Source organism: Protobothrops mucrosquamatus, unplaced genomic scaffold, assembly GCF_001527695.2.
Source record: "Protobothrops mucrosquamatus isolate PMUCROS unplaced genomic scaffold, P.Mucros_1.0 scaffold2155, whole genome shotgun sequence".
Lineage (NCBI taxonomy): Eukaryota > Metazoa > Chordata > Lepidosauria > Squamata > Viperidae > Protobothrops > Protobothrops mucrosquamatus.
The window spans coordinates 154328-177009 of record NW_015388252.1 but is presented as its reverse complement, the minus strand read 5'-3'; the positions used below and the strand labels follow the sequence as shown (position 1 = coordinate 177009).

Sequence of the window (22682 nt, the reverse complement as noted above, 5' to 3'; positions counted from 1 at the left end):
AAAAAAGAATTCAAGAATGGTAATGGTGATATTATATGTTTGTTGCTTTTGGGTGTCTCTTGCAGACTTTCCTGTGCACTGAGTTTTCACATTGCCAATATCATCCTCAGCCAGTTCTCTATCCTGGTGTAGCAAGTTCACTTGGTTCCACTGGTACCGGAATGTATCCCTGCTGTAACCAAAAAGCTCTTAGGTTTGATCCTGCTCCTATTCCAAAAGTATGTATTTGGAGGAAATCTTTTGAGATCATCCTGCTCCTGCCACAAAGTTTTGAATCAATTTATACCCTTAATCTCATTCCAGCCCCAAGACTTTGTTGCCCTTTTAATGAGCTACTGTAGATTTATTTAAATAAATGCCATCCAAACAATATGCAAATTTGGTTTATGTATTTATTTTACTCTGCTTTTTATTGTTTTACTATGACTTGTAATGAGGCATGATTCACTGAATGGCATTTAAATCACTAGTGTTAATATTTACTTTTATTCAATATGCACAGACCAATGGACCCAATAGAGGAGTATCCTAATGGAGATGATTAAATAAGAGCCAATCCCACCTCCTCCTCACCCCCTCCCTCCCAACTCTGGCTCCTTCCTTCCCCATCTTGTAACTATGGTTTTACTTTGATGGTAGTTTCTTTTTATTGGGTTAGGAGTATTGGGTTAGGAGTATTTGTCTCTGATGATTTTAAAGTTTTTGTGCTGTAAGCTTCCCAGAGTTCAAGAACAGATGGGCAGCAAATGAAATAAACAAATAAATAAATAGAACAGATAGATAGACAGACAAACAGACAGACAGACAGACAAAATGCACAGATACCTAAGTACAGTACAATGCCTATTTTACCACAACAACAAACCTTTGAGGAGAGCTGAGAGGCACCCACTAAGTGGCAGAGGGCGGGAACTAGAACCTGGAACATGGATCTCCACAGATTCTGGGTGCTTTTGTCAAAACAATAAAAGCAGTATCATGTCATCAGTTCTGCATCAGTTGATAAATGTGTGCAATGTAAGAGCACATATACAAAAAGGGGCAGGTTTGCATTATGATGCTGCACTGCTATTTTCAGCATTCTGCCCCCTTTGCCCCTCAACCTCACTATATGTGCATGCCCACACATATACACACACACACACAGAGGCTGAGTTCATTTTCCTCATTTGTAGTCCAACAGGTTAACCACTACATTATACTGGCTGTCCAAAATAACACATGTTATAACCACTGTGCCCAAATCACTTTTGTTTGTAAAGATTGTGTGATTATGTCCATTGTAATTATGTATTATGTAATTCGTCTCATTGGATTTCACTCTCGGTTCTTTTTTAATAAAAGGGATGTAAAGTAAGAGATCATGTGATTGGCTTGCCTCCTGGAGGTGAAGGTGGGGATAATGTGCCCTACCAGACAGCTAAAATACTGAATGATCTGATTCATCACCGAAATATTATTGTTCTGCCCTTTTCAAAAGACCAGAACAGGTAAGAAAATAGGTATATGTTACTATTTATCTGTGTAAAATAATTTCTAGATGTATGCCATCAGTTAAATAATCTCTAGAATCCACAACATTGTTGTGTATAATAAAGCATCATGTTTATTTGCTGATTTCATATTTTAAAAATATGTTCTGTTTTGGGCACTCATCTGCCTGCAAAATTCTGACTAGAATAACATAGCTGTTTCTTTCTTTGAAGCAATTCTGGAATAGGGCTGAATGATGAGAAGGGTTTTGAATGTGATATTTTATTGGAGCCAAATTCATCATGGGGGCCCAAAGCAGGAGAAATAAATACTGTGAGTAATTTTGGTTTTCCCCCCTATATTTAAATTTCCATTTAATTATTTCAACTGAATAAAATAAGTTCAGGGAGGCACTTTTTTTTAAAAGATAGTGTATGGAAATTGTGGCTTTCCAAATGTTGTTGGATTCTATCTCCCATCAAGATTGAGCAATAATCAAGAATGTAGTACTATTTGGACAATTGCAGATAACCTCACTTGTCCTTCAAGAGAAGCACATTGACCCTAGTGTCTTTAGGGGAATGTGTAAATACAATATGTGTGGAAAATTATTTCTGCCAAACCAGTAAATTGGATGCAAGCTTGATGCATAGATGCTTTTCATCTCAGGTTAGCCAAGTTCTTTCCAAGGCAGGAAAGCTGCTGAGATCCAAGTGTTTGGGCTGAAGAAATTGGTTATTGTGCAATACCAAACTGGTTATATATGAATGAGTGCCCCCTGTTCCCTTCCCACACTCTGTCTTCTGCTTTTATTAGTTCCCTTCAAGAAGCTATACCAGGGGTAGGCAACCTTGGCTCTTTTATGACTCGTGGACTTCAACTCCCAGAATTCATGAGCCAGCCATGCTGGCTCAGGAATTCTGGGAGTTGAAGTCCATGAGTCATAAAAGAGCCAAGGTTGCCTACCCCTGAGCTATACTATGTTAGATATAATGAAGGCTTGCTTGAAAATGAAAATAATTCATTAAAGTAGACTATGAAAAGATGAGTGAAGTACAAGGACGCTAAGCACATTCATGAAACATCAAATTTGCAGAAGGCTGAAAAATACTTGTGATCATTGTATGCATAGTGACTCTGTATTATCACGTTGCAGATACGAATGTGGTATTATTTGGTTGATAAAGTAAGAAAAATGTTAGTTTAAATTTTGAAGAATATTACTTCCTTATGTTCTTTATGTCTTGAGATGATTTTGTACCAAAGAACAAAATCCAGCTCAATATGAACTTTCAAATAATAATGTAATGCAGCATATTATGATTTTGAATTTTTTCGAATTAAGTTATTATATCTTAGCATTTCCCAAACTGCTGATGTATACCACTCCTTGGGGGGGGGGGAATGTCTGTACCATTACCATTATTTTGCCTTGTAACAGGAGAACTGCCCTTTGTGCATGCATTAGGTCCCTTTAAAAATGCTAACAGTAGACTTGCCACATTCTCCAACTCTCACATCTCTCCTGGTTTTCTTTTTTTTTTCTTTAGTTCCTTTCTCTGAAAAACTGGACTCTTCAGCTGGTATGTTTATCTTAGTTATTTACATTCCATTATATAAAATTCCTTCATTTTCAATATTCTACATGTTTAATTACTCCTGCTTTCAAGGAAGCCCCCTTGAAACTTAATTTAAACCACTGTCTTCAGCAAATATTAGAATAGAAATATGGTAGATAATTTGTGGAAAACTGCAAGTTTCTGTCTGGAAAGGTTAGAATTAGAATATTATTTGAAAGTTGCTACTTCAGCTTTAAAGCATCTCCTTCCCACCATCCCAAGTGCTCTAGAAGGTGGTTTCTGCAATTTCAATTGCTATAGTGGCTTATACTTGAATGTTTACACTTTTTTGGTCTTGTTCTTCTTTTTCTCTTTCTTTGTTTTTTCTTTTGTGTTTGTATTTATTTATTAAGTTTATATCCTGCCTTTCATTCAGGAGCTCAAGGTGGCAATTTTACATTTTATACATTATAATTTCATTGAATTTTACTAGGGTATCTTTCTCAATTCTGACCTGAGCATTTTGTGGTGCAAATCATGATTTTGCAGCTCAATATTAGCTCCTTCTGTGAAAGAAAATGGTGCCCCACTTAATCCATTATATTTGGACTATTTTGAAACATAATAGAATTTCTAAACATGTTGCTGATTGCTACAACTCTGAGTCGATACACCTGGTTGAGATTTGTAATGCAAGAAGATAGAGGCTTTTTCTTGTTGATATGAGGGCTGTTCTAAAATAGGTGAATGCATAAGTAAATAAATGTTTTGCTAGGCAGGATCTAAAAGAATAAGAAACACAAGTCCTATGAGAATGAATCATGAGCACTTCCATTCATTTTATAGTGCTACCAGTCTTGTTGTCAGGACTCCCAGGAGAGAGAGGGTTACCTTCTCTGTTTCATCTAAATTGACAAACTGCAACAATAGTGCAGCAGACAATCCTCACAATAGTTTCCTGGCATTATGTGACATGCATAGAATAAAAGGGCAATGTTTTTGTTTGAATGCCTGATTATTCTCACCCAAGTTCCAGTGCCATGCAGCTTCCTGAGAGCACTAAACTCAAATTATTAGATACTAACCATCATTTTGACTGGCTATTCCTTGGAGTTTTTGCAGTGTCCCCATTTGGGTTTTGTTAGAATATCCCAACTGTTCCTTGTTTTAGAAATGGTGATGTTCTAAGGTTCTTTGTTGTGTCTCCATTTTTTTAATATATATATATATATATATATATATGTTTTAGTACCAATATAAGAATGTCATGAAGCTCTTTCATTTGACCTACTAATCCTAAAAGTTATATAAGTTGAAGATGTGTCTGGGATTGGTGATGGGAAAATAATTTTTTTTTTTTTCAATATAAAATTTTTATTATTTTTCAAAAAAACAAAAAAAACATCACAAGTATTACACAATATTATATTATATCCCACCCCCCCGGACTTCCCAAACCAAGTCCCAGGCTAATATTCAAATATAGGTAAACAAATATTAATATCTCTAACTCCACAAACTCTATTTATAAACAATCCATCTCCTCCNTGCCAATGAGGTTGTTAGAATTTAATCTCCATCCAGAGTTTATATTTTTCTCCCTACACTATAGCAATCAACACAAAATAATGATGTTAGCAGGATACAGGTGAGATGTACGAAACATTGCCAGTCATTAAATTAGCACAATAAGAATCACTCAAAGAAAAGATGAAAGAAAAAAAGAATTATGTTTTTTCCAACCTGTCCAGCAGTAACCAGTCAGAATTAAAAGCTAATTCTCTAAAACGGCTGCTCATTTTTCTGTATAGAGATAAATCTTGGGATCTCCATGAGTATCTCCTGAGTCTTTTTGAAGAATTAAAATCATGGCGAGATGTATACTGGCGTCTTTGGGGAACTATTAATTGGTTGACCTGTTCAAGGTGTAATCAAGTGAGTATTTTTAGCCCCCTCAAGAGATTTTTAGTTGTCTTAAAATTTATACAGTAGCATTTTTGAAGAAATATATATTTAAGAACAATCCATCAGACAGTCCAGTCTGATTTGCAACCTTTTCTTCTTTTTTAAGCAAAAAAAAAAAGAATTCAAGAATGGTAATGGTGATATTATATGTTTGTTGCTTTTGGGTGTCTCTTGCAGACTTTCCTGTGCACTGAGTTTTCACATTGCCAATATCATCCTCAGCCAGTTCTCTATCCTGGTGTAGCAAGTTCACTTGGTTCCACTGGTACCGGAATGTATCCCTGCTGTAACCAAAAAGCTCTTAGGTTTGATCCTGCTCCTATTCCAAAAGTATGTATTTGGAGGAAATCTTTTGAGATCATCCTGCTCCTGCCACAAAGTTTTGAATCAATTTATACCCTTAATCTCATTCCAGCCCCAAGACTTTGTTGCCCTTTTAATGAGCTACTGTAGATTTATTTAAATAAATGCCATCCAAACAACATGCAAATTTGGTTTATGTATTTATTTTACTCTACTTTTTATTGTTTTACTATGACTTGTAATGAGGCATGATTCACTGAATGGCATTTAAATCACTAGTGTTAATATTTACTTTTATTCAATATGCACAGACCAATGGACCCAATAGAGGAGTATCCTAATGGAGATGATTAAATAAAAGCCAATCCCACCTCCTCCTCACCCCCTCCCTCCCAACTCTGGCTCCTTCCTTCCCCATCTTGTAACTATGGTTTTACTTTGATGGTAGTTTCTTTTTATTGGGTTAGGAGTATTGAGTTAGGAGTATTTGTCTCTGATGATTTTAAAGTTTTTGTGCTGTAAGCTTCCCAGAGTTCAAGAACAGATGGGCAGCAAATGAAATAAACAAATAAATAAATAGCACAGATAGATAGACAGACAAACAGACAGACAGACAGACAAAATGCACAGATACCTAAGTACAGTACAATGCCTATTTTACCACAACAACAAACCTTTGAGGAGAGCTGAGAGGCACCCACTAAGTGGCAGAGGGCGGGAACTAGAACCTGGAACATGGATCTCCACAGATTCTGGGTGCTTTTGTCAAAACAATAAAGGCAGTATCATGTCATCAGTTCTGCATCAGTTGATAAATGTGTGCAATGTAAGAGCACATATACAAAAAGGGGCAGGTTTGCATTATGATGCTGCACTGCTATTTTCAGCATTCTGCCCCCTTTGCCCCTCAACCTCACTGTATGTGCACGCCCACACATATACACACACACACACAGGCTGAGTTCATTTTCCTCATTTGTAGTCCAACAGGTTAACCACTACATTATACTGGCTGTCCAAAATAACACATGTTATAACCACTGTGCCCAAATCACTTTTGTTTGTAAAGATTGTGTGATTGTGTTCATTGTAATTATGTATTATGTAATTCGTCTCATTGGATTTCACTCTCGGTTCTTCTTTAATAAAAGGGATGTAAAGTAAGAGATCATGTGATTGGCTTGCCTCCTGGAGGTGAAGGTGGGGATAATGTGCCCTACCAGACAGCTAAAATACTGAATGATCTGATTCATCACCGAAATATTATTGTTCTGCCCTTTTCAAAAGACCAGAACAGGTAAGAAAATAGGTATATGTTACTATTTATCTGTGTAAAATAATTTCTAGATGTATGCCATCAGTTAAATAATCTCTAGAATCCACAACATTATTGTGTATAATAAAGCATCATGTTTATTTGCTGATTTCATATTTTAAAAATATGTTCTGTTTTGGGCACTCATCTGCCTGCAAAATTCTGACTAGAATAACATAGCTGTTTCTTTCTTTGAAGCAATTCTGGAATAGGGCTGAATGATGAGAAGGGTTTTGAATGTGATATTTTATTGGAGCCAAATTCATCATGGGGGCCCAAAGCAGGAGAAATAAATACTGTGAGTAATTTTGGTTTTCCCCCCTATATTTAAATTTCCATTTAATTATATCACTCTGCTTACGGTATTTCAACTGAGTAAAATAAGTTCAGGGAGGCACTTTTTTTTAAAGATAGTGTATGGAAATTGTGGCTTTCCAAATGTTGTTGGATTCTATCTCCCATCAAGATTGAGCAATAATCAAGAATGTAGTACTATTTGGACAATTGCAGATAACCTCACTTGTCCTTCAAGAGAAGCACATTGACCTTAGTGTCTTTAGGGGAATGTGTAAATACAATATGTGTGGAAAATTATTTCTGCCAAACCAGTAAATTGGATGCAAGCTTGATGCATAGATGCTTTTCATCTCAGGTTAGCCAAGTTCTTTCCAAGGCGGGAAAGCTGCTGAGATCCAAGTGTTTGGGCTGAAGAAATTGGTTATTGTGCAATACCAAAATGGTTATATATGAATGAGTGCCCCCTGTTCCCTTCCCACACTCTGTCTTCTGCTTTTATTAGTTCCCTTCAAGAAGCTATACCAGGGGTAGGCAACCTTGGCTCTTTTATGACTCGTGGACTTCAACTCCCAGAATTCCTGAGCCAGCCATGCTGGCTCAGGAATTCTGGGAGTTGAAGTCCATGAGTCATAAAAGAGCCAAGGTTGCCTACCCCTGAGCTATACTATGTTAGATGTAATGAAGGCTTGCTTGAAAATGAAAATAATTCATTAAAGTAGACTATGAAAAGATGAGTGAAGTACAAGGACACTAAGCACATTCATGAAACATCAAATTTGCAGAAGGTTGAAAAATACTTTGATCATTGTATGCATAGTGACTCTGTATTATCACGTTGCAGATACGATTGTGGTATTATTTGGTTGATAAAGTAAGAAAAATGTTAGTTTGAATTTTGAAGAATATTACTTCCTTATGTTCTTTATGTCTTGAGATGATTTTGTACCAAAGAACAAAATCCAGCTCAATATGAACTTTCAAATAATAATGTAATGCAGCATATTATGATTTTGAATTTTTTCGAATTAAGTTATTATATCTTAGCATTTCCCAAACTGCTGATGTATACCACTCCTTGGGGGGGATGTCTGTACCATTACCATTATTTTGCCTTGTAACAGGAGAATTGCCCTTTGTGCATGCATTAGGTCCCTTTAAAAATGCTAACAGTAGACTTGCCCCATTCTCCAACTCTCACATCTCTCCTGGTTTTCTTTTTTTCTTTCTTTAGTTCCTTTCTCTGAAAAACTGGACTCTTCAGCTGGTATGTTTATCTTAGTTATTTACATTCCATTATATAAAATTCCTTCATTTTCAATATTCTACATGTTTAATTACTCCTGCTTTCAAGGAAGCCCCCTTGAAACTTAATTTAAACCACTGTCTTCAGCAAATATTAGAATAGAAATATGGTAGATAATTTGTGGAAAACTGCAAGTTTCTGGCTGGAAAGGTTAGAATTAGAATATTATTTGAAAGTTGCTACTTCAGCTTTAAAGCATCTCCTTCCCACCATCCCAAGTGCTCTAGAAGGTGGTTTCTGCAATTTCAATTGCTATAGTGGCTTATACTTGAATGTTTACACTTTTTTGGTCTTGTTCTTCTTTTTCTCTTTCTTTGTTTTTTCTTTTGTGTTTGTATTTATTTATTAAGTTTATATCCTGCCTTTCATTCAGGAGCTCAAGGTGGCAATTTTACATTTTATACATTATAATTTCATTGAATTTTACTAGGGTATCTTTCTCAATCCTGACCTGAGCATTTTGTGGTGCAAATCATGATTTTGCAGCTCAATATTAGCTCCTTCTGTGAAAGAAAATGGTGCCCCACTTAATCCATTATATTTGGACTATTTTGAAACATAATAGAATTTCTAAACATGTTGCTGATTGCTACAACTCTGAGTCGATACACCTGGTTGAGATTTGTAATGCAAGAAGATAGACGCTTTTTCTTGTTGATATGAGGGCTGTTCTAAAATAGGTGAATGCATAAGTAAATAAATGTTTTGCTAGGCAGGATCTAAAAGAATAAGAAACACAAGTCCTATGAGAATGAATCATGAGCGCTTCCATTCATTTTATAGTGCTACCAGTCTTGTTGTCAGGACTCCCAGGAGAGAGAGGGTTACCTTCTCTGTTTCATCTAAATTGACAAACTGCAACAATAGTGCAGCAGACAATCCTCACAATAGTTTCCTGGCATTATGTGACATGCATAGAATAAAAGGGCAATGTTTTTGTTTGAATGCCTGATTATTCTCACCCAAGTTCCAGTGCCATGCAGCTTCCTGAGAGCACTAAACTCAAATTATTAGATACTGGCTATTCCTTGGAGTTTTTGCAGTGTCCCCATTTGGGTTTTGTTAGAATATCCCAACTGTTCCTTGTTTTAGAAATGGTGATGTTCTAAGGTTCTTTGTTGTGTCTCCATTTTTTTTAATATATAATATATATATATATATATTTAGTACCAATATAAGAATGTCATGAAGCTCTTTCATTTGACCTACTAATCCTAAAAGTTATATAAGTTGAAGATGTGTCTGGGATTGGTGATGGGAAAATAAATTTATTTTTAATTCAAATAAGAAAGTACTATTAATAAGAAAACCTGCCATTCCTGCCCTATTTAGTGACTTATTTAATGCACTGCAAAGAATCATTTTTTAAATGCTACTTTGCGAACCTCAACTAGTATGGAATGAGACTGCTGGACTATTTATTGTAGTTAGGGGAATAGAGAATATAGCATACATTTTCCGCACTATTTCCATTCCATCATAATCAAGATGGGAAAATTAGAATTTTTAAAATCCAGATTTGGCAGAAAGTGAAATCTAGAACTATGTGAGTAATGCACGTCAAAAATTCCTTAAGGGTCATATAGGGAATAGTTTTCAAAGACATATACCAGATGAAGAAAATTCCATTTTTAAACTAATCAGTTTCTCTTTCTAGTTTGTTGTGTAAATCCTGTTACCTAAAAATCTATTGTTGTTTGGAGATGAGTGGTATCCAACTGAGCCGTAGTGGCACAGTAGTTAGAATGCAGTACTGCAGGCTACTTCTGCTGACTNAAGTGCTATTGTTATTGCTATTAATTTCCTCCCTGTCCCCTGGCTATAATAGAAACAACAATTGCTGCTTTCAGAAGATGATGAATACACAACTGGGTCTGAAGTCACAGAGGATGAAGTAGGTGATGAAGAAGAAGTGTCCAGGAAAACAGGTATTTTTTTCCTGGCTGTGATATTAGATATGATAGCAAATAGGGATATACGAAAGTGAAAAATCTCTTCACAAATCAGTTTACTAGAACTTCTAGAACTTTGATATGTATCCATTATTGTATTAAAAATTAAATTAGAGTATATACGCAAATGGGGGCCAGAGTAACAGAAAACCTCCTGATTCCAGAAATGTCATTGTCTCATTTAAAACCAAAATCGGTGTATTGGTTTTCCCATATGTAGCATTAACTTGGCTACTGTACCCCCCCCAATTAGGTTACTGATACTTGAAAGCTCCACATTAAAAGTTGTGTTCAAACTCCACAACTGTATGTTTTTTTCATTTTGCCTTTATTTAAACAGAATAGAAACAGTGCCATACCAAGGGTAGGACAGTGGGAGTAGTCTCCCCCCCCCCCAGATATAGGCGATAAGGAGGAATATTATCTAAAGCAGGAGTCCGCGGCATGCCAGAAACCGGTCCACGCAAAGCCCCATCCTTGGGATGCAGGCAGTACATGAAACCACGCCCCCTCCGGTCTGCAGAAAGTCCTCTCCACAGAACTGGTCCCTGCTGCTCAAAAGGTTGGGGACCTCTGATCTAAAGACCCAATGCTGCATTGCTTGTGAATTTGGATTACTGCTGCTGGTGCACAATTTGTTCTTTGGTTGATGATAATCTGACAAAGCAACAGAGATGGAGCAGGACAGGCTAATGTGGTTGGATCTTGTGGCAGTTGCTCAGCTCCCTGATCTTTTCTAGGTTTCACATATGTTAGGTAGGAAGAGATTGAATTACAAATAGAATCCTGTCTATCTTGGCTAACATGGTTCTAACTCAAACCTTTTTTGTACACGAAGAATACAAAGAAACAGCATCTCGTTGAAATATTTTTGGAGGAATAATTAAGTACCTTTTCTAATCCAAAGGAGCAATCTCAAAAATATGTGAAGTATTCTTAATATTTGAAGTGGCTGACTCCCTTCTAGGTTTAAAAGAAGCTTGGGATACAGATTTAGGAAAACAAATGAAAAGATAAAGTTGCAAATGCTTAGAAAATCAAGTAGTTTTCTCTCAGTTTCCATGCAAGAGATGTAGTGGAAGATACAACGTGCATGTAACTCCAACAAGACTAGCATAAATGTTTTATAAATATACATCAAGATGTTTCAGGTCTTGCAGTCTGAAGGGAACGGTTTTTCATAGTGATGGGTTTATGAAAAGATGGTGTCTTAATGGAAGGCAGTATTCAAAGAAATTAGAATAAGACCTAAACACTAAATGGACTTTGTTCCAGTGTTGGGATTTATATATATAATCTATATTTATATGTAGATTATAAAATTAAACAGTGATTTCTCAGAGGAATCAATTGCATTTATTTTTTTTGTCATGTTTCTATGACCACCCATCTTGCAAACAATGAGTGGGCAGCATACAACAAAGCATAAAACAAAACATACAAACAAGTATTAATATTATTATTAAAAACTTTAAAATTATAAAAAGCTCCCAAATAAAAAACATAGGCAAAGAGCAGGTGTTAATTACACTGCAGCCATCTCAATATTGAATGTTATATAAGATTATATAATCTATACTAATTTAGTATTATTGTTTTGTATTCTTTGTTCTTGCATTACAGAATCTCTCTGTCTTTCTCTCTGACTTTTGATTCTGATAACAAAAGCCACTTTGTGTAGAAATACAGCTTCATTTTGACTATCCAGAAACACCAAATGTCAATCTGTCCCTATTCAGAATATCACTCTGGAATGCTGTACTTAAAGAAATAAACATACAGATTCCCAACTTAAACATATGTTTTAATAAATTGTTGTGTATTTGAATATAACAAATGAAGAGAGCCTAATATGGTATATGCTGATAATTTGTATACACTATTGAAGTATTTTTAATTAACAGGGAGAAAAGAGAGGCCAAAAAAAAATATCAGAAATCCAAAAAAGCAAGTATCTTCACCTAATATTCAAAAGAAGGAAAAAACATTGGAGAAGGTAAATCTGAAATGCGTAAAATATTATAAAAATGAGGTATGATAGAAAATAACTTTTTGTTATTCACTGAATAGGACTTTCTGTTTGATGGATCTAGAATAAGACTTAAGTCTCAATAATTAAATGAGAAAAACTGGTCATAATGAGGTTAGCTATACCTTCTTTCCATCATTAGTTTTGTTAGTAGATATAAAATCCGACTTCATAACTACTATACAACCTAGGGTTTTTTTTTGTTTCTCTGAGCTTAAAAACATGTATCTCCAGGAAAAATCCTCCATAGTTAGTAGCTTGCACAGTTTAATTAAAGAAAATTTTATCAAAGATTTTTCTTAATATCTATTTTAGTGTATACCTTTTTTCTTTTATCTGACAGCCTAACTCTCGAGACACATCTCCCTTTATGTAAGTATCTGCTAAAATTTAGAGAAAATCCATTAAGGCCAATTCTAGTATTTATTATTTATATAGCTGCCCATCTGAACAAATGGCTCTGGGTGATTGCAAACACATAAATGTGGGCCAGTTGCCAAGTGTCCAAATCACAATCATATGACTCTGGGGACATTCACAACAGCCGCAACCTTGAGGACCAATCATAAGTAATTTTAAACTAAGTAGACCAATCATTAATATTTGTTTTTAATTATGTTTTTAATCTGTAGTTTTTTGGGATTAGCTTTTTATTCTGGTTGTTAGCCGCCCTGAGTCCGCAAGGAGAAGGGCGGGATATAAATTAAATAAATAAATAAATAAATAAATAAGTCTCTATTTCCAATGCCACTGAAAGTTCAAATGGTCAGTGAACAAATAATAGGAAAGCAAGGACTACCTGTACTAATTTGGTTAATATAATATGTCAAGCCATAGTTTTAATTCTGTAGATAAGAGATTTAGTACTTATGCATGTCTTCCTCTCCTCCTATGCCGTTATTTTACTGATGTCTGAACTGGCAAATAGTTTACGGCTATGGTGTGTTCTTGTGGTTTGGAGGAAGAGCAAAAGCCATAGTTTGCTGCTCCAACTGTTGTATTTAGTTTTCATAAGTGACATACACATATATCGATTTTAGCAACTTTCCAGCTGGATTGCTGTAATATATCTACATCAGGATTCCCTTGAAGAGCATCTGGAATCTGAAGTTGAAGTTGCTAAAATCGGAGGTATCATGGTCAGGGCTTCCTGGTACAGGAATTTGCATTGCTGACACACAAGATGACCCTATGCACAGGCCAGCCACTCCACAGCTGCCATATATTCTTTAAGCAGAAGCTACTCTTCAACAAGAACCTCCAAGTTGCATACCAATTCTGGGGACGTGCAGAGATAAAGATAAATAACTTTATTGGCCTGGGCCCTGGGGAACAGATATATATTTAAACATCATCAGCATACTGGTCATGCCTTGCCCTGTGTCAACAGATGACTTCTTTAGAGGTTACAGAGAAGCACAGAGTGCTTAGAACTCTGGGAAGTTGTACAAAGCAGGGCCACAGGCTTGATCTCTCCCCATTAATTGTCTATGGAGATTTTCAGTGATCCAGGTCATGGTTGTCCCAAAGGTACTTTTCAGAAGGCAACTGGACTTTTCTTTGTTTTTTGTTTGAAGACGTTTTTCTTCTTCAGTTCTGAATGAAGAAGCTTCTTGGATGAGAAGAGAAATGTTTTCAAGCAAAAACACCTTTGGGACTCCTCACTAATTAATATCAACTGGAATCAGGACTAGAGGAAAGAGAACTACTGTAGCACTGTGCCTCCCACTCCTAATCTTCTGAGCTAGTTCAAAAAGATGCCATGATCAATGGTATTAGAACTTGCTGAGAGCTCAAGGAAGGGCAGGGGGTGGGGTGCTACCCACCAAAGGTCATAGGCAAGTGTAAGCAGTGCTATTTTAATGCTGTAGCCAGTTCTGAAGCCCATGAAAGGATCCTAATTATCCGTTTCCTCTGGAACTGCAAACCAACCATCTACTTCACAACCCACCCTAAAATTAACCAGTTCCTCTGAGTTCTGCAATGGCAGATAATTGTCCCTTTCAAAACAGACCAACAGTGTCCTGAATTATTCTAGAAAAAATATGATTGATTGATTGCTTCTATGTTCTTTTTCATGGCTTATCTGCTCTTTCATTAGAATGAGTATGCAGCAGAGTAAGTGGGATCCTTCTAGATCACTAAGATTCAATCAAGATGCTCAAAGGGAAGAAGGTAAGGCGTACCTGCTTAGCTTGTGTGATTTGAATAGATAAAATAATGCTAGTATTATTGCATAAATGTGTAAATGTCCAAGATTCTGTGAGGTAGGAATTAAATCTTTCTGCTTAATGTCCAGGAAACGAGTGAATACTCCTGGAAGATGTGGATAATCTGCAGCCCTGGGCTATATGCATTTTCTAAAGTCTTGAGGATTGAGCTCAGAAACTCTCCAAACTTAATTTTTAATGTGACAGATAGAAAAATTATTTAAAAATTATCTAATTTTAATTTGTGCAATCTTAATTTATTTTAGTTTACAACAAACACACTTTAATCTAAACCTTGAGGTATATTCTTTGTCTTTTCTTTCAATATTTAAAAAAAATGAAACTCCAATTTATGAAGAAAGTTTTCCTTCTTGCCTTACGTTTAATTTGTTTAATAGAATAGCTAAAGCAAAACTTAGTGGAAGCTCATTTGCCACAGTTAATCCAAGTTATTAACTGTTTTTTCTTGGGAGAAATTCATAACAGCAGATCTAAATCATTCTGGTCCCTCATCCTAATTCTTTATGAGCAAATTCTTAACCTGGATCTACAAAGAGATGGGTGGAACAGTCCTCATTACTCTAATGGTGGGTTCAGTTACCCTAACTACTTTAATAAAAACTTCTTGTCTCTTATAGTAAAGATTTCTCTCTGACTAGACTTCATAGTCTGCCATCCAGGACAAGATTGCCCATGTTCCTGTTGATTTGGGCCATTGAAACCATGTACACATGTATAAAGCCAGAATTATGAATTAATAATACCTTTTCTAGCCCATTGTTTAGATTGTTCAGAAAAGGTGAATGGATTGATCTCTAGAGACATATAATAGGTTTACCAATTTTTGTGACTATAATTGCTAAAAAGGGTTATGGGTTTAATATTAATATTTATTTTTTATTTAAATATTTCTAGATGTGGTTATTCACTTAATTACTTGGCTTTTATTACATGTTATTTTAATTTTCCTGTTTTCGTTAGGTTTGATCTTTGACCAGAAGAGTGAAAAGGTTGTAGAGAGACTGACTCTTCTATTTCTCTTCTATGGTTTTTTTTTTTCAGATCAGCGGCGAATGATTGAGATAACAGGACATCTAATAAAAATGAGGTTGGGGGATCTTGATCGCCTAAAATCAAAAGAAAACAAAGAAGTGAGTTTTTTTGCTGTTCTAATTTAATATCACTGATGTATTTTGGCTATGTATTCGGTTTTCTTTCTTTAAATTATTATTTGTTGCCTTTTTGTAATCCAGTAATCCCTCCATTGAATGCTGGGTATAGTAATGATTCCTAAAAATAATAGCAGTATCTTCTTGTCCCCTACTTGGTTTTCCTAGCCATGAACTGCCTGATGCTTTTGGTCTAGTCCTTTTCTTGTCTCCCTCTCTAGTTGGTGATGGTGTCACATTGCCATATTGGATGTGATTAGGTCTTTCCGTCACATTAAAACAAATCACCATTTCCTATACACAACTAGGTTGTCCTTTGCTCCTCCTCTTAAGTAACATCTCTGGATTTTATCCTATTTTACTTTCTATGGAGGTGTTCAATCATCCAGGTCATGGTTGTCCCAAAGTTGCTTTGAACCGAAAAAGCTTCTTGAGTGAGAAGCAAAACATTTTCAAGGAAAAAAAGCCATGAAAGTCCAGTTGCCTTTTGGCAACACCTTCATGGCTGTTTGCAGGTGGATAAAATGGATTCATCTAACAATCACCAGTTTACTTAACAACCAACACTTTCACTTGACAACTGCCCCAAAAAAGGTTGTAAATATCAGGCAGAGTTATGTAGTGAACCATTTAACCATTTCGAGGCTCAATTACGATTGTAAGTCGAGGACTACCTGTATTGATTTCTTCTCATTGTTTAGTAAATCTGGGTATTATTACAATATGATCACAGTTCAGCTTTTAACTTGTCTCTCCTTGGGACAAAAAAAAAACATTTAGCAAAGGCTATCCATCTCCTATTATGTATAGTAAGAAATCAAGCACTAATCTGTAAATCATGTGATTATTTGACTTCTGTCCTTTCAGTCTGCAGCTGGAATTTATGCAAGACTTGAAGCTCAGATCAGAGCAGCAGCACAAGTCAATATTCGTCAGAATATTCCTGAAAAAATTATAAGGTAAATATTAAGTAAATAGGAGAAGGAGAGTGAAGAGGAATATTATAATTGATATATAAAGATTTATAGAAGAGTAGCCAGAGCAACTACAATTTTCATTCTCCTCAGAAACTAGTTTACAGCTCCAATTATTGGATTCAATGTGGTAATTTTACTTTATATTTACCTTTTTTTTTTTTGCATTGATTCAGCCTGCATCTAATTACTAATTGGGCAAATGTTTGTGAAATAAGTTTAAGTCTCATAACATATTCCACTGAAAAATGAGAGATCATATTTGATGGTTTCTAGTTTGGTAGTCCAATGTTCAGGTACCGTATAGCTAAAGCAGCAAATAACCTGTAGTAATCGATGAATTGTTACTGTTAACTTCTGTTGCAATTTTTCCAATGTATTTCTGTCAATTTAGGACAAAAGCTCGGTTTGGTCAAAGCCGTCCAACTTAAAAACAAAACCCAGAGATTTTCTGTGCTGAAGCCAAAGCTGTCATGGTTCCGACAGATGAAACTCTGCTAACATCGGATGTTTTGCATTGACAAAAGCACTTTTCTGCCTTCTGCAACTGCACAGGATTCCAGAATCTGGGCATGCTTCTTCCGAAAGATTTCAGTGACTGACATTACCGTCTGCCATGTTAATTATTCTGTTTTAATGAATTAATACCAAATTTACATCTGTAGTAAGTTGTAAATACACCATTTTCTCTTAAGCAATGGTGCATTTATAAGCCTGCAAAACAAATGTAAAACCCTTATTTGAATGAGGGTGGAAAAAGTGGTGCTAATGAAATTAAGAATTTCATATTTTGCTATCAATTTTTAGTAATGGTCAAATCTGGCCCTTTTATATATTTAGTGCTTTATCTGGCAACAATATTAACTTTTAATGATTTAGTTGTGTAAAAATAAGACGGAAATGCCTGTTAAAAATCTTGATCTTATTCCTGTTCTGCCAGTAAGTTTTCCTCTCTACAGTGTTATCTCTCAGTGAGACAGAATGCATGTTAATAGATGCTTCCTCACCAAACTTCCTTTCTTCAATACTTAAATAAAAAATACAGTTAAGAGAAAAAATAACTCCACAGTATTTTATGGGTACAGACAACCCCACAGTCTTTTTCTGCACTGATGTGCCAAATATGACAAATGGTAAGGGTAAAGTTCATGCTTGTAACTATATAAGGCTTTTCATAACTGACTTGTGTCTACATCTCTTTGCAAAATTAATCTTTGTGTAGAAAGATTTGTATATGTAGGCTTCAAGTTATCACCCTGCTCCTTGATATCAAACTGAAAAACAGAAATCATCCATCTGTTAAATGTAATAACACCTTGTGGCAGAAATGGATGCTATGAAATGCTGTAAACATAGAACAAATTGTGAAGAGACTAAAGAGCTGGAATATGCAGTCCTAGCTCAGCATTTCTCTTCTGCCACCATCTACTGCAAAGAATATTGTGCAGAAGCGCCTGCAGGATTCTTTGTTGATTTGATCAATCAAAATTTTGCAGCTACCTTTTCCCATCTACAAGTAGTCCTCACTTACTGTTTCATTTGGCAAATGTCTGAAGTTAGCACTGTGTAAAAAAAACTTTGCAACCAATTCTCACATTTAAGACTTTTCAGCATCCCATGTAATGTAATTGCCATTTGGTTGCTTCACATTTACAAATGTTGCAGCATTATGTGGTCACATGATTACCATTTGCTTGCTTCCCAATCTGCTTGCATCAAGCAGAGTTAATGGAGAATGCGGAAGCAAAATCACAAGTCGCATCCACATGATATTTTGCTTAATGATCACAGTGACTCACTTAATGACCAAATGGGAAGTGATGTCATAAGTCCATCATGGTAACATGTTTTTCCACTTAGGAGCTGTGGCAATTAGCAACAGAATTGCCAGTTCTAAGTGCGGTTGCTAAGGTTTACATTTACTTGAACAATTTAGGCAATGATATGAAAAGAGGGAGATAGAATTTTTTTGAGATTAATTTTTTTAAAGGATTTTGTTTAAAAATATTGTAATTTTGTTTTGAGCCCATAAGAATTTACTTTTTTCTTTCTAAAATCAAAACAGAAAGTGCATTTCAACATGCCCCTTGCAGCTATGTTGTCTATCCTATGAGGAAAGTAGTTTTGTATTATGAACTATATGGAAACAATTGTGATTTTGCAAAATCCAGAAAATATGAATAGTATTATATAAAACTAGAAAGAAAAAAAATCAGCAGACAACATATTTATATAGACAACTACATTTTTTATTTGTGCATTGAGACAAATAGTCCACATTTGGTCTTCATACTTGGGCATTATATTAAATGCTGAAGATAATAGAGGATAAGCCTGAAACTTGTAGGGAATGAGTAGATAGCCACATTATTTGTTTGGGAGTTTTCAAAAAGGTTCCATGAAAATTAGCATTCAGAAACTTCCTTTGGTAGGACAGTGTAATATTGAAGAGGTAATAGACAATGAAGATCTTATTTCTGAAACATATACAAAATGAACTCTTAAACTTTAATGCATTTCAGCAAAAGCAAATCCAAAGTAAATATTGATAATTTCTCAAAGTTAACCCCATAAAGTAATAATGTGTTTTTATGCTGTATTGTATGTCAAAATCCATCACAATATTTGTGTTTTTACTTAGATATTTTTCATAGCAAAACTCACAAGTATCATTAGGCATTTACACAAATATTCATTATCAAATTCACTTGAATTCTTGTTGCACTGAAATAATGTATTTACACAAATGTTGTGTCCTAAAGATCTGTACAATCATTATGGCAGTTGATACAGATCTAGTTAGGGAAATATTTAGGACCTAGCAGAGGTATTTCAGATGAAGCCTTTAATTATTTTATGTGACATTTCTAAGACGTGTGTATAAGTGAGTTTATCACATACTTAAAACTATATAGAAATGGGATAGAGATGGTGCTATAACCGTATAAATGTGCTGGATCTCACTTCAGGTACCTCACAATATGCTAATCTAATTGATTTTTTTTAAAAAGCCTGGATGATAGGAAACACTTTTTCTCACGCTATGGCTTGTTAGCAGTATCCCAAGAATATATGAAAAACTAGATGGAGGTTTTGTTAAAGCAAACTACACCCATGGCATTGAAAACAATAAAAGTCAAGATCACAGCCTAATATGTTTTCTGCTTCTGAATCGCTACAGTAAAAGAGAAGTGTTTAGTATTAAAAATGGTAAGGATCTCCACCAAATTTAAACAGGAAAAAACAAGACCTGCTTAGAATTGCAGATGCTCCTCTACTTAGAAATGCAATGAAGATTAAATAATCTCTAGATTCCACCATCAAAGAATTTCTTGTGGGGGCCACTTAGTTCTTTTCCCCTGTTTAAGATATCCAGAGAAATATTGCACCAAAGGCAGATTAGTTAACTTCTAATCTGAATAACTTCTCTGTCCTATATTAAAACAATCTTTGTAATCCATCCCTCAAGTTGCTTAGTCCTGTAAATAGAGAAGTGCTTTCATGTTGGCATTATGTAATTTCTAATTTACAAATGCAAATCATCTAAGACCTGCTATCACTATTAGTATACAGATGAGGCAATTGTATATGATCTACCCATGCTTTGTGAAATGAGACAAATGCATGATTGGTATTTGTGTGTGCATGCCCACACTGTCCCTCATCTGGGACCACTCCTCCTTCCACAATTTAAAAGTTTGAATTTTTAGGTGCCTATACTATAATGAGAGAGAGTGCGATGGCTCAGTGATTAAAGACACTGAGCTTATCAGCTGAAGAGCTAACAACCCGGGTTCAAGATCTGAGCTCTGTGCAATGGGGTGAGCTCCCATTACTTACCCCAACTCCTGCAAATGCAAGTAGATTAATAGGTACCACTTTGGTGGGAAGGTAACAGTGTTCTGTGTGCCTTTGGCATATAGCCAGGCTGGCCACATGACCATGGAAATAGTCTTTGGACAATGCTGGCTCTCTCAGCCAAGAAACAAGAGATGAGCATCAAGCCCTAGAATCGGACTGAGAGGAAATCTTTACTTTTTACTACATTGAGATGAGTGGTATGATGTATGTTTACATACACAAATGGAGTGATCTCGGACCTTTAGGGGAGGTATGGTGAACTGAAGATGTCTCTGTGAAAGTGGAGTTGACAACTGTGACAAAGACCATGGAAGTAGCCTGGTTCCTCAGAATCTCTCTGAACAAGAAGGAGGGAAATGGAATTCAAAAATGTGAAAAAGAATAAATTAATAAAGAAGAGGGTGGGAAATTGTCTATATGCACTCTGGACAGGACAATACTTTTCTGAAGGTTTCAGCACCAGGAGATGAAGGGATCAGCCATCTTATCATAATTGGCAGAACCTTTTAAAGAACATTAAGTTCTAAGCTTTTGTAGATCTCAATTTCTAATCACTTTCAGAAATTGCCTGTTAGCCATCTTAAAGCTGCTAGAGGTTTTCAGAATGACAAATACAAGCCTATTCCTGATGTTGGTTAATACTGGAATTTACAGAAATAAAACAAAACAATATAACATCAGATATCTGAAGAATGGAGCTAGCAATTAGTAACTACAATATCAACATTATCAGTAATGATCCTACTTCTATGCATAGTCTATGTCCAAAAGATGTTTAAAAAGGAATAATAAATGTGGAATAAATTTTATGTGAAAGACAGAGAAAGCACTGAAAGTGGAACTACAAATGGCAGACCAAGTGAATGACTGAATCAAGGACACTTTACATGGTATACCAAAGAAAATAGCAGAACGTTTATTATTTATTTATTTGTAAAATTTATAGGCCATTCATCTTACCTCGAGGTAACTCTGGGAGGCTTATTTTTTAAAAAAGAGAGAAATAAAAATGATAAACCTAAAGAATGATCTGCAAAAATATTTTCTTATTGGATCCACAAAGGAGACTTGCCTTCAATAAACCTGTGCAATGGGATGAAGAATTGAAGAAAACTCAAATCCTACAAAAATATTTGATTGAATTAAAGATTAAAACTGAGAAAGGTAAAAGGGAGGAATATAAAGTTGGTTCAATTGAGCCAGGTTAAAATAAGACATTTGGGGGAAGGAGTTCTGGCAATCCTTTATGGATTTTTTGCTAAAACCATAATTTAAAACTTTTATGAATTTGTTTATATATAAAGAATGGGAAATGGGATGAAGATATATCATTTTGTAGTCTTATGGAGAGTGAAGAGTTACTAAACGTTTCTATACTTGTGATGAAGGTTGGAAGTCAGTTTTTAATATATTACTTTTTCTTCTTTCATTTTCCTTTTTCTTGCACTTTTTATTTTTCTATTTTCTTTATTTTGTATTAATGTTTACTATTGTAATAAAAATTCTTAATAAAATTATATTAAAAAATAAATGAAGTGATCTCAACATAGTTGTCAATGTACAGTATTTTATCTGGTTTTTATTCTCATTTTTATTTGGCCCAATTGCAAAGTGGAATTAATTTAAGCTTGAGGTCTTTTTATAAGAGTCATTTTAATCACCTTGTTACAAGAAAAGCTATTTTTTTTTAAAAAAAAATATTTCTATATATCAACTTAAGTATACTTTTAAAGTATGTGTGAGCATCTGTTGAAAATACTTTTAAAATAGTTACATCTTTTCCTGCACTTGTGTGGCTTCCTCCCTACCTGACACACAGTTGCAGAAAAACACACATGGTTAGAGGTGTTCATGACAGGTGCTACATGTATGCCCTAAATCAGCGGTTCTCAACCTGTGGGTCACGACCCTTTTGGGGGTCGAACGATGCTTTCACAGGGGTCGCCTAAGACCATCGGAAAACACATATTTCCGATGGTCTTAGGAACCGAGACACTAGTGAGAATTTCTGCTCAAGGCTAGCTCCGCCAGCCAGCTCGGGCAGACAGGAAAGCAGCCGCCTCAGCAGCATGGTGGGGCTGCGCTACCCATCGCAGAGCAGCTACTGCCGTGTCGCCACAGCTATGAACCTCCTGCTCGGCGTCTTTCAGGTCCTCTTGCCTGGCTTCCGTTTGGGAGAAGCGCAGGGCCAAGGTAAAAAAAAAAGCCTGGCAAAATACTCCCGAGGGGTAGCGTCGATCTGTAGCGGGAGGTGAAGGGGGCGGGTGGGTGG

At 35.6% G+C, this 22682-nt stretch overlaps 1 protein-coding gene across 1 annotated transcript in view; it reads left to right on the top strand.

The window, feature by feature from the left end:
* Nucleotides 1-17591, top strand: part of KIAA1841 (KIAA1841 ortholog) — a 38912-nt gene extending 21321 nt beyond the window's left edge. Inside the window, exons 10-20 of the mRNA XM_015824191.1 lie at nucleotides 66-218; nucleotides 1345-1490; nucleotides 1707-1806; nucleotides 3024-3056; nucleotides 10044-10143; nucleotides 12072-12163; nucleotides 12540-12568; nucleotides 14298-14371; nucleotides 15469-15557; nucleotides 16443-16534; nucleotides 16944-17591. Coding sequence (XP_015679677.1) covers nucleotides 66-218; nucleotides 1345-1490; nucleotides 1707-1806; nucleotides 3024-3056; nucleotides 10044-10143; nucleotides 12072-12163; nucleotides 12540-12568; nucleotides 14298-14371; nucleotides 15469-15557; nucleotides 16443-16534; nucleotides 16944-16980 — 945 coding nt within the window. The 3' untranslated portion in view covers nucleotides 16981-17591. The remainder of the gene's footprint in view (nucleotides 1-65; nucleotides 219-1344; nucleotides 1491-1706; nucleotides 1807-3023; nucleotides 3057-10043; nucleotides 10144-12071; nucleotides 12164-12539; nucleotides 12569-14297; nucleotides 14372-15468; nucleotides 15558-16442; nucleotides 16535-16943) is intronic.
* Nucleotides 17592-22682: the final 5091 nt, after the last annotated feature.